This window comes from Oncorhynchus keta, chromosome 27, assembly GCF_023373465.1.
Source record: "Oncorhynchus keta strain PuntledgeMale-10-30-2019 chromosome 27, Oket_V2, whole genome shotgun sequence".
Lineage (NCBI taxonomy): Eukaryota > Metazoa > Chordata > Actinopteri > Salmoniformes > Salmonidae > Oncorhynchus > Oncorhynchus keta.
In genome coordinates, this window is record NC_068447.1 from 19,709,073 (window position 1) to 19,722,213 (window position 13,141).

Below are 13,141 nucleotides of genomic sequence, written 5' to 3' on the forward strand. Positions count from 1 at the left end.
GACCATTGGACCAGTACACAGACTATTAGACAAGCAGAAAAAGACCATTGGACCAGTACACAGACTATTAGACAAGCAGAAAAAGACCATTGGACCAGTACACAGACTATAAGATAAGCAGAAAAAGACCATTGGACCAGTACACAGACTATTAGACAAGCAGAAAAAGACCATTGGACCAGTACAGAGACTATTAGACAAGCAGAAAAAGACCATTGGACCAGTACACAGACTATAAGATAAGCAGAAAAAGACCATTGGACCAGTACACAGACTATAAGATAAGCAGAAAAAGACCATTGGACCAGTACACAGACTATTAGACAAGCAGACAAAGACCATTGGACCAGTACACAGACTATTAGACAAGCAGAAAAAGACCATTGGACCAGTACACAGACTATTAGACAAGCAGAAAAAGACCATTGGACCAGTACACAGACTATAAGATAAGCAGAAAAATACCATTGGACAGGTACACAGACTATAAGATAAGCAGAAAAAGACCATTGGACCAGTACACAGACTATTAGACAAGCAGAAAAAGACCATTGGACCAGTACACAGACTATAAGATAAGCAGAAAAAGACCATTGGACCAGTACACAGACTATAAGATAAGCAGAAAAAAACCATTGGACCAGTACACAGACTATTAGACAAGCAGAAAAAGACCATTGGACCAGTACACAGACTATTAGACAAGCAGAAAAAGACCATTGGACCAGTACACAGACTATAAGATAAGCAGAAAAAGACCATTGGACAGGTACACAGACTATAAGATAAGCAGAAAAAGACCATTGGACCAGTACAGAGACTATTAGACAAGCAGAAAAAGACCATTGGACCAGTACACAGACTATAAGATAAGCAGAAAAAGACCATTGGACCAGTACACAGACTATAAGATAAGCAGAAAAAGACCATTGGACCAGTACACAGACTATTAGACAAGCAGAAAAAGACCATTGGACCAGTACACAGACTATAAGATAAGCAGAAAAATACCATTGAACCAGTACACAGACTATAAGATAAGCAGAAAAAGACCATTGGACCAGTACACAGACTATTAGACATGCAGAAAAAGACCATTGGACCAGTACAGAGACTATTAGACAAGCAGAAAAAGACCATTGGACAAGTACACAGACAATAAGATAAGCAGAAAAAGACCATTGGACCAGTACACAGACTATTAGACAAGCAGAAAAAGACCATTGGACCAGTACACAGACTATAAGATAAGCAGAAAAAGACCATTGGACCAGTACACAGACTATTAGACAAGCAGAAAAAGACCATTGGACCAGTACACAGACTATTAGACAAGCAGAAAAAGACCATTGGACCAGTACACAGACTATAAGATAAGCAGAAAAAGACCATTGGACCAGTACACAGACTATAAGATAAGCAGAAAAAGACCATTGGACCAGTACACAGGCTATTAGACAAGCAGAAAAAGACCATTGGACCAGTACACAGACTATTAGACAAGCAGAAAAAGACCATTGGACCAGTACACAGACTATAAGATAAGCAGAAAAAGACCATTGGACCAGTACACAGACTATTAGACAAGCAGAAAAAGACCATTGGACCAGTACACAGACTATTAGACAAGCAGAAAAAGACCATTGGACCAGTACACAGACTATAAGATAAGCAGAAAAAGACCATTGGACCAGTACACAGACTATTAGACAAGCAGAAAAAGACCATTGGACCAGTACACAGACTATTAGACAAGCAGAAAAAGACCATTGGACCAGTACAGAGACTATTAGACAAGCAGAAAAAGACCATTGGACCAGTACACAGACTATAAGATAAGCAGAAAGACCATTGGACCAGTACACAGACTATTAGACAAGCAGAAAAAGACCATTGGACCAGTACACAGACTATAAGATAAGCAGAAAAAGACCATTGGACCAGTACACAGACTATAAGATAAGCAGAAAAAGACCATTGGACCAGTACACAGACTATTAGACAAGCAGAAAAAGACCATTGGACCAGTACACAGACTATTAGACAAGCAGAAAAAAACCATTGGACCAGTACACAGACTATAAGATAAGCAGAAAAAGACCATTGGACAGGTACACAGACTATAAGATAAGCAGAAAAAGACCATTGGACCAGTACACAGACTATTAGACAAGCAGAAAAAGACCATTGGACCAGTACACAGACTATTAGACAAGCAGAAAAAAACATTGGACCAGTACACAGACTATAAGATAAGCAGAAAAAGACCATTGGACCAGTACACAGACTATTAGACAAGCAGAAAAAGACCATTGGATCAGTACACAGACTATTAGACAAGCAGAAAAAGACCATTGGACCAGTACACAGACTATTAGACAAGCAGAAAAAGACCATTGGACCAGTACACAGACTATAAGATAAGCAGAAAAAGACCATTGGACCAGTACACAGACTATTAGACAAGCAGAAAAAGACCATTGGACCAGTACAGAGACTGTTAGACAAGCAGAAAAAGACCATTGGACCAGTACACAGACTATAAGATAAGCAGAAAAATACCATTGGACAAGTACACAGACTATTAGACAAGCAGAAAAAGACCATTGGACCAGTACACAGACTATAAGATAAGCAGAAAAAGACCATTGGACCAGTACACAGACTATTAGACAAGCAGAAAAAGACCATTGGACCAGTACACAGACTATAAGATAAGCAGAAAAAGACCATTGGACCAGTACACAGACTATAAGATAAGCAGAAAAAGACCATTGAACCAGTACACAGACTATTAGACAAGCAGAAAAAGACCATTGGACCAGTACACAGACTATTAGACAAGCAGAAAAAGACCATTGGACCAGTACAGAGACTATTCGACAAGCAGAAAAAGACCATTGGACAAGTACACAGACAATAAGATAAGCAGAAAAAGACCATTGGACCAGTACACAGACTATTAGACAAGCAGAAAAAGACCATTGGACCAGTACACAGACTATTAGACAAGCAGAAAAAGACCATTGGACCAGTACACAGACTATAAGATAAGCAGAAAAAGACCATTGGACCAGTACACAGACTATTAGACAAGCAGAAAAAGACCATTGGACCAGTACACAGACTATTAGACAAGCAGAAAAAGACCATTGGACCAGTACACAGACTATAAGATAAGCAGAAAAAGACCATTGGACCAGTACACAGACTATAAGATAAGCAGAAAAAGACCATTGGACCAGTACACAGACTATTAGACAAGCAGAAAAAGTCCATTGGACCAGTACACAGACTATTAGACAAGCAGAAAAAGACCATTGGACAGGTACACAGACTATAAGATAAGCAGAAAAAGACCATTGGACCAGTACACAGACTATTAGACAAGCAGAAAAAGACCATTGGACCAGTACAGAGACTATTAGACAAGCAGACAAAGACCATTGGACCAGTACACAGACTATAAGATAAGCAGAAAAAGACCATTGGACCAGTACACAGACTATTAGACAAGCAGAAAAAGACCATTGGACCAGTACACAGACTATTAGACAAGCAGAAAAAGACCATTGGACCAGTACACAGACTATTAGACAAGCAGAAAAAGACCATTGGACCAGTACAGAGACTATTAGACAAGCAGAAAAAGACCATTGGACCAGTACACAGACTATAAGATAAGCAGAAAAAGACCATTGGACCAGTACACAGACTATTAGACAAGCAGAAAAAGACCATTGGACCAGTACACAGACTATAAGATAAGCAGAAAAAGACCATTGGACCAGTACACAGACTATAAGATAAGCAGAAAAAGACCATTGGACCAGTACACAGACTATTAGACAAGCAGAAAAAGACCATTGGACCAGTACACAGACTATTAGACAAGCAGAAAAAGACCATTGGACCAGTACACAGACTATAAGATAAGCAGAAAAAGACCATTGGACCAGTACACAGACTATTAGACAAGCAGAAAAAGACCATTGGATCAGTAAAAAGACTATTAGACAAGCAGAAAAAGACCATTGGACCAGTACACAGACTATTAGACAAGCAGAAAAAGACCATTGGACCAGTACACAGACTATAAGATAAGCAGAAAAAGACCATTGGACCAGTACACAGACTATAAGATAAGCAGAAAAAGACCATTGGACCAGTACACAGACTATAAGATAAGCAGAAAAAGACCATTGGACCAGTACACAGACTATAAGATAAGCAGAAAAAGACCATTGGACCAGTACACAGACTATAAGATAAGCAGAAAAAGACCATTGGACCAGTACACAGACTATAAGATAAGCAGAAAAAGACCATTGGACCAGTACACAGACTATAAGATAAGCAGGCCTGTGAAGATATAAATCAAAGAACAGGGTAGCAAGACAAAGACAGAGGTGAAATTCTACATCCCTGTCACTCTGTGTCTTTTTGTCTCACTCTCTCTCTATAGATCTCCCTCTAAAGAAGCATAATGTCATAATCCCACAATATATATAGATTTTTTTGGGGGGGGGCAGTGCCCTTGGACAGTGACCCTGATTGAATGTGGTCATGATCTCTACTTTGGGATTTGACTGACACACACATACAGGCGTTCAACCAACCTCTCAACAATAAAAGCAAGTATTTAGGAAGCTGTTAACATCTTCAAATCGGAAAAAGTCAAACCTCAAAATAAGTATTTTAAACCTATATCAATCCCTTCTTTCCTCACATGCAGACTAAGGACATAGACAGAGCTGTGTTTTTCAGACTCTTATTTTCCCAGGCAGCGTGCAGATCTCTGATGTTGGCAGGGGAGGGAGAAATGTGTTGGGACCTGCATCAGTAGTAATGACAGGCTGTGGGCGTAGGCTCTCCACCTTTTAACAGCTTCCAGAAAGGGAGAGACAGAGTGTGAGTGAGTGAGTGAGTGAGTGAGTGAGTGAGTGAGTGAGTGAGAAAGTGAGAGAGAGAGAGGGAGAGAGAGAGAGAGAGGGGTGGGAGAGAGAGAGAAAAAAAAAACTATAGAACAGGCTTATCGGCGGCTGATCAAATTAACGCTTCATATACAGTATATTCTTATACAATCCACACAATGAATAACACACAACAGCTCTAATGGCACTGGGAAACATAGGAATCATTTTCAGTGTTTCATAACGGAAAATCTGCAGCATCTCAACAAACATTGACATATCCCTTAATGCCAAAAGTGTTTTCCTTTCGTTGTAACACTGTTACAGCAACACTGTAGTGATTAACACATTCCCTAAGCCTTTTATAGTACATGACTCCTCTACATAGTCAGATACATGTAGGATCTACATTTGATCACCCTGTTGCAGGACAACTTTCCAGGAAATGTTAAGCTTGTAGTGTATTTGAGGTCTAAAAAGGCGTCTGAAGTTGGCAATTTCCACTTTGAAATGTCAGACTTGATTTTCCCTGATGAAAAATGTATCAACCCCTATAAAAATGTCCATTAATTATAATCCATGTAATAATTCACATTTCCTGTTGCTGCAGGATTATTTTCCTGCTGTAGCAAACTGGCTCAAATGAAGACCCTACATCTGTAGTACACAACTCCACACAGTGAGATGGCCTGCAGCTACGGGACGACCGAGGCTGTTGTCTGCCAGTCAGGACTTAGCTAGGCAGCTTGTCATGGCCAACTACACTGAACCACCACAGTAAACTGCCTGTTAGGTTTACCCAGGGCAGGTTTATACACAAGGCATCCAAACTGTAATGATTTTATCTACAACCAGCTATTCATTAACAACCACACATGCATGTCAGTGCAAGTCTCATTGAGATGGCCTCCCAAGTCCTTGTGTACAGTTGATGGAATTTTTACAGTTTGTCTAGCACTGTGAAATGTTCTGTCACATCTTTACAAGCGAGGCTGAAGAATAAACATCAAACATTAAAATAAGACGTTAAATTTAACGGATGACTTGACAGATGAGAACAATCCTTTGGTCCTGTAACTAGGGCTGTGGTGCCATGACATTTCATCAGGCGGTGATTGTCAAGCAAATAACTGTTGGTCTCACGGTAATTGACAGTTAATTAACATGAACACATTTGGCATCTCCTGGTTTCCACACGTTTTAAAAGCCATTTTAAAAAGTATAATAAATCCATGTAATATAGCCTACACCTTCATAATAAATCCATTATTTATTTTAGTCTAAAGAAGTAAGGTATGAAGAAAATGTAGTCTATTTCTGAAGAAAAGAATAGCATACTTATGTTAGGTCCTGATGTGACTATGTTAGGTCCTGATGTGACTATGTTAGGTCCTGATGTGGCTGTTAGGTCCAGATGTGGCTATGTTAGGTCCTGATGTGGCTATGTTAGGTCCTGATGTGACTATGTTAGGTCCAGATGTGGCTATGTTAGGTCCTGATGTGGCTATGTTAGGTCCTGATGTGACTATGTTAGGTCCTGATGTGACTATGTTAGGTCCTGATGTGACTATGTTAGGTCTTGATGTGGCTATGTTAGGTCTTGATGTGACTATGTTAGGTCCTGATGTGACTATGTTAGGTCCTGATGTGGCTATGTTAGGTCCTGATGTGGCTATGTTAGGTCCTGATGTGGCTATGTTAGGTCCTGATGTGGCTATGTTAGGTCCAGATGTGGCTATGTTAGGTCCAGATGTGGCTATGTTAGGTCCAGATGTGGCTATGTTAGGTCCAGATGTGGCTATGTTAGGTCCTGATGTGGCTATGTTAGGTCCTGATGTGACAGTACACACTACATCAGTCACTCATTCACAATTTGACAAGCACTTGATAATGCCTCAAATTGTGTGGTGGTGTCCCCTTTGTGGCCGTAATGCCTTTTGCAGCCTGGAGTGCTGTGTTGTGCTCTTGGACCTGAGTGTGCTGCGCAATCTAAAGCACCTCTCAGTCACATGGCTCTCCGTCACATGATCGGATCTTTCTGACAGGCTACAAGTGAAGACAGACACATCGGGGACACAACTGCGCATGTCTTTATCCATTTCCGAGCTACATATTGAAGATATTGGAAGAACTGTCCATATTTAATTTTCATCAGCCAACAAGATGAGTAGGCCTAACAAACAGAAAAAGCACTAGCCTATGTCAATCTACTATCCCCCATAGTACAAAAGTCAACCTATTCTATTTTGTGCAAGTGAATTATAAGTGAAATAATCTGTCCGTAAACAATTGCTGGAAAAATTACTTGTTTCATGCACACAGTAGATGTTATGGCTTTACACCCCCTGCTATAATGTTGATAAAGAGATACTTGTCTAACAGAAAAAGGGGGGGGGTTCTTTAATGGAAGCATATCAAATATAATTCAGTTAGAATCAGGAATTCCCCAGGATAGCTGTTTAGGCCCCTTGCTTTTTTCATTTTTTACTAAAGACATGCCACTGACTTTGAGTAAAGCCAGTGTGTCTATGTATGAGGATGACTCAGCACTATACACCTCAGCCACTACACCGATTGAAATGACTGCAACACTCAACAAAGAGCTGCAGTTAGTTTCAGAGTGTGTGGCAAGGAATAAGTTAGCCCTAAATATTTCTAAAACTAAAAGCATTGTATTTGGAACAAAACACTCACTAAACCTCAACGTAATCTTGTAATAAACAATGTGGAAATTGAGCAAGTTCAGAAAACTGCTTGGAGTAACACTAGATTGTAAACTGTCATGGTCAAAACATATTGATGCAGTAGTAGCTAAGATGGGGAGGAGTCTGTCAATAATAAAGTGATGCTCTGCCTTCTTAACAACAGTATCAACAAGGCAGGTCCTACAGGCCCTGTCGCACCTTGACTACTGTTCAGTCATGTGGTCAGGTGCCACAAAAAAGGACTTAGGAAAATTGCAATTGACTCAGAACAGGGCAGCCCGGCTGGCCCTTGGATGTACACAGAGAGCTAATATTAATAATATGCATGTCAATCTCTCCTGGCTGAAAGTGGAGGAGAGATTGACTTCATCACTACTTTTATTTATGTTGAATGCACCGAGCTGTCTGTCTAAACTACTGGCACACAGCTCACACACCCATGCATATCCCACAAGACATGCCACAAGAGGTCTCTTCACAGTCCCCAAGTCCAGAACAGACTATGGGAGGCACACAAAGTACAACATAGAGCCATGACTACATGGAACTCTATTCCACATCAAGTAACTCATGCCAGCAGTAAAATTAGATTTAAAAAACACCTTATGGAACAGCGGGGACTGAAGCAATACAAACATTTCAACAGACACAGGCATACACACACACACACACGATAACATACACACTATACATACATATGGATTTAGTACTGTCGATATGTGGTAGTGGTGGAGTAGGGGCCTGAGGGCACACAGTGTGTTGTGACATCTGTGAATCTATTGTAATGTTTTTAAAGTGGTATAGACTGCCTTAATTTTGCTGGGCCTCAGGAAGAGTAGCTGTTGCTTTGGCAGCATCTTAGTCCTGTATTGAAACTTTGCCTGTTTGATGGTTTCTTATAAGCGTCCGGATTAGTGTCCAGCTCCTTGTAAGCGGCAGCTATAGCTTTTAGCTTGGTGCGGATGTTTTCTGTAATTCATGGCTTCTGGTTGGGATATGTATGTACGGTCCCTATGGGGACGACGTTGTCGATGCACTTATTGATGAAGGTGGTATACTCCTCAATGCCATTGGATGAATCACGGAACATATTCCTGTCTGTGCTAGTAAAACAGTACTGTAGCGTAGCATCCACATCATCTGACCACTTCCGTATTGAGCGAGTCACTGGTACTTCCTGCCTTAGTTTTTGCTTATGCGCAGGATTCAGGAGAATAGAATTATGGTCAGATTTGCAAATGGAGGACGAGGGAGAGCTTTTTATGCGTCTCTGTGTGTGGAGTAAAGGTGGTCTAGAGTTTTTTTTCATCTGGTTGCACATGTGACATGCTGGTAAAAATGAGGTAAAAAGGATTTAAGTTTCCCTGCATTAACGTCCCCGGCCACTAGGAGCGCCGCTTCTGGATGAGCATTTTCTTGTTTGCTTATGGCCTTATATAGCTCGTTGAATGCGGTCATAGTGCCAGCGTTGATTTCTGGTGGTAAATAAAAACGCCTGTGAAAAATATAGATGGAAACTCTCTTGGTAGATAGTGTGGTCTACAGCTTATCATGAGGAACTCTACCTCAGGCAAGCAATACCTTGAGACTTGCTGAACCCCTCCGGTCTCCACTCCTATATATGAGCCTCTCCAGTCTTCACTCCTATAACTGTATCTGAGCCCCTCCATTCTCTACTCCTATATATGAGCCCCTCCAGTCTCCACTCCTATATATGACCCCCTCCAGTCTCCACTCCTATCTCTGAGCCCCCTCAATCTCCACACCCATATATGAGCTCCTCCAATCTCCACACCTATATGAGCCCCTCCAATATATGAGCCCCATCCAGTCTCCACACCTATATGAGCCCCTCCAATCTATGAGCCCCATCCAGTCTCCACACCTATATGAGCCCCTCCAATCTATGAGCCCCATCCAGTCTCCACACCTATATGAGCCCCTCCAGTCTCCACTCCTATATATGAGCCCCTCCAGTCTCCACTCCTATATATGAGCTCCTCCAGTTTCCAATCCGATATCTGTCAGAGTGGAGTAATGAGATTCTTCTCCCTCTCTCAGCTACCTACAGCTGAAGCCTCATATTATCTCCTTTTAGTCCTTCCCTACCTCCCTCCTTCTTTCCAAAACTCTTCTTATTTCCCCCCTTCTCTCTTCCCCCGTCCCAAATACCTTTTTACACCCACTCCTTCCTTTCTAAACTCTCTTTTTACACCCACTCCTTCCTTTCTAAACTCTCTTTTTACACCCACTCCTTCCTTTCTAAACTCTCTTTTTACACCCACTCCTTCCTTTCTAAACTCTCATTTTACACCCACTCCTTCCTTTCTAAACTCTCTTTTTACACCCACTCCTTCCTTTCTAAACTCTCTTTTTACACCCACTCCTTCCTTTCTAAACTCTCATTTTACACCCACTCCTTCCTTTCTAAACTCTCCTTTTACACCCACTCCTTCCTTTCTAAACTCTCTTTTTTACACCCACTCCTTCCTTTCTAAAACTCTCCTTTTACACCCACTCCTTCCTTTCTAAACTCTCTTTATACACCCACTCCTTCCTTTCTAAACTCTCTTTTTACACCCACTCCTTCCTTTCTAAACTCTCTTTTTACACCCACTCCTTCCTTTCTAAACTCTCTTTTACACCCACTCCTTCCTTTCTAAACTCTCTTTTTACACCCACTCCTTCCTTTCTAAACTCTCTTTTTACACCAACTCCTTCCTTTCTAAACTCTCATTTTACACCCACTCCTTCCTTTCTAAACTCTCTTTTTACACCCACTCCTTCCTTTCTAAACTCTCTTTTTACACCCACTCCTTCCTTTCTAAACTCTCTTTTTACACCCACTCCTTCCTTTCTAAACTCTCTTTTTACACCCACTCCTTCCTTTCTAAACTCTTTTTTTACACCCACTCCTTCCTTTCTAAACTCTCTTTTTACACCCACTCCTTCCTTTCTAAACTCTCATTTTACACCCACTCCTTCCTTTCTAAACTCTCTTTTTACACCCACTCCTTCCTTTCTAAACTCTTTTTACACCCAATCCTTCCTTTCTAAACTCTCTTTTTACACCCACTCCTTCCTTTCTAAACTCTCTTTTTACACCCACTCCTTCCTTTCTAAACTCTCCTTTTACACCCACTCCTTCCTTTCTAAACTCTCTTTATACACCCACTCCTTCCTTTCTAAACTCTCTTTTTACACCCACTCCTTCCTTTCTAAACTCTCTTTTTACACCCACTCCTTCCTTTCTAAACTCTCTTTTTACACCCACTCCTTCCTTTCTAAACTCTCTTTTTACACCCACTCCTTCCTTTCTAAACTCTCTTTTACACCCACTCGTTCCTTTATAAACTCTCCTTTTTACACCCACTCCTTCCTTTCTAAACTCTCCTTTTACACCCACTCCTTCCTTTCTAAACTCTCTTTTTACACCCACTCCTTCCTTTCTAAACTCTCTTTTTACACCCACTCGTTCCTTTCTAAACTCTCCTTTTTACACCCACTCCTTCCTTTCTAAACTCTCTTTTTACACCCACTCCTTCCTTTCTAAACTCTCTTTTTACACCCACTCCTTCCTTTCTAAACTCTCTTTTTACACCCACTCCTTCCTTTCTAAACTCTCTTTTTACACCCACTCCTTCCTTTCTAAACTCTCATTTTACACCCACTCCTTCCTTTCTAAACTCTCTTTTTACACCCACTCCTTCCTTTCTAAACTCTCTTTTTACACCCACTCCTTCCTTTCTAAACTCTCTTTTTACACCCACTCCTTCCTTTCTAAACTCTCTTTTACACCCACTCGTTCCTTTCTAAACTCTCCTTTTTACACCCACTCCTTCCTTTCTAAACTCTCCTTTTACACCCACTCCTTCCTTTCTAAACTCTCCTTTTACACCCACTCCTTCCTTTCTAAACTCTCTTTTTACACCCACTCCTTCCTTTCTAAACTCTCCTTTTACACCCACTCCTTCCTTTCTAAACTCTCCTTTTACACCCACTCCTTCCTTTCTAAACTCTCTTTTACACAAACTCCTTCCTTTCTAAACTCTCTTTTTACACCCACTCCTTCCTTTCTAAACTCTTTTTTTACACCCACTCCTTCCTTTCCAAACTCTCTTTTTACATCCACTCCTTCCTTTCTAAACTCTCTTTTTACACCCACTCCTTCCTTTCTAAACTCTCTTTTTACACCCACTCCTTCCTTTCTAAACTCTCTTTTTACACCCACTCCTTCCTTTCTAAACTCTCTTTTTACACCCACTCCTTCCTTTCTAAACTCTCATTTTACGCCCACTCCTTCCTTTCTAAAGTCTCATTTTACACCCACTCCTTCCTTTCTAAACTCTCTTTTTACACCCACTCCTTCCTTTCTAAACTCTCTTTTTACACCCACTCCTTCCTTTCTAAACTCTCTTTTTACACCCACTCCTTCCTTTCTAAACTCTCTTTTTACACCCACTCCTTCCTTTCTAAACTCTCATTTTACACCCACTCCTTCCTTTCTAAACTCTCTTTTTACACCCACTCCTTCCTTTCTAAACTCTTTTTACACCCACTCCTTCCTTTCTAAACTCTCTTTTTACACCCACTCCTTCCTTTCTAAACTCTCTTTTTACACCCACTCCTTCCTTTCTAAACTCTTTTTACACCCACTCCTTCCTTTCTAAACTCTCTTTTTACACCCACTCCTTCCTTTCTAAACTCTCTTTTTACACCCACTCCTTCCTTTCTAAACTATCTTTTTACAACCACTCCTTCCTTTCTAAACTCTCTCTCACCTCCTCCCCTTTCCCCCTTCTAACTCCCCTCTTCCTCTGGGAGGTGGGTGAGGGTGCTAATGGCTCTTCTTGATACTGAAACCACATTTACGTCATGGACTGTTTCCACCGCATGAAAAGACAAGGGAAGAAAATGGAGAGCAAGAGGGAAAGAGAGAGTGAGAACACACTCCATCATGCTCAGAGGCGTTAAGATTGACAGGCCTTATCTCAGGGCTTGTGTCGCAGGATCCTAACGTTGGTTTCAGAGGCCCCAGACACTACTCTGAGTTAGGAATACTACACACCAGGGCAAGGGTTCCTAAATCTATGGGAGCAACTGTTGGCCAATGGCCAATTTCTACTGAGTCGCAGCTTAGGTTTGGCTGTGGCTACTTGGAGATCAGGAGATGAGTATGGAAAGATATTCAGAAGCATTGAGACGAACCCTCATTACAACCCCCGACCCCTGACCCCGAATTGTACCTTTCGCTTCCGGGGTATGGGGTCCACAAACGGAAAGTGAGTGCTCTCTGTGACGTCCTCGATGACGTCATCACCCTGGGAGGGGAGCAGGAAGCTCTTGCTGGCATCGTTGGAGAGGGGTGGGGATGGTGTGGAGGGCACTGATTGGTCGCTGGTGTCCCAGCTCCAGTTGCCACTGGTGGAGCTGCTGTAGCTGGTCGACAGCGCCTCCTTCCACCCCCTGCTAGCCGACTCCGGAACTGCAGCTGGAGACAGCGAAGGGCCGGTCATTACCATG

At 41.6% G+C, this 13,141-nt stretch overlaps 1 protein-coding gene across 2 annotated transcripts in view; it reads right to left on the reverse strand.

Moving 5' to 3' along the window:
• The window catches only part of LOC118359591 (zinc finger protein 704-like), a 128,389-nt gene that overhangs the window by 26,068 nt on the left and 89,180 nt on the right, over positions 1-13,141 (reverse strand). For both annotated transcript variants that reach the window (XM_052481885.1, XM_052481886.1), the window contains exon 4: positions 12,865-13,109. In XM_052481885.1, coding sequence (XP_052337845.1) covers positions 12,865-13,109 — 245 coding nt within the window. The remainder of the gene's footprint in view (positions 1-12,864; positions 13,110-13,141) is intronic.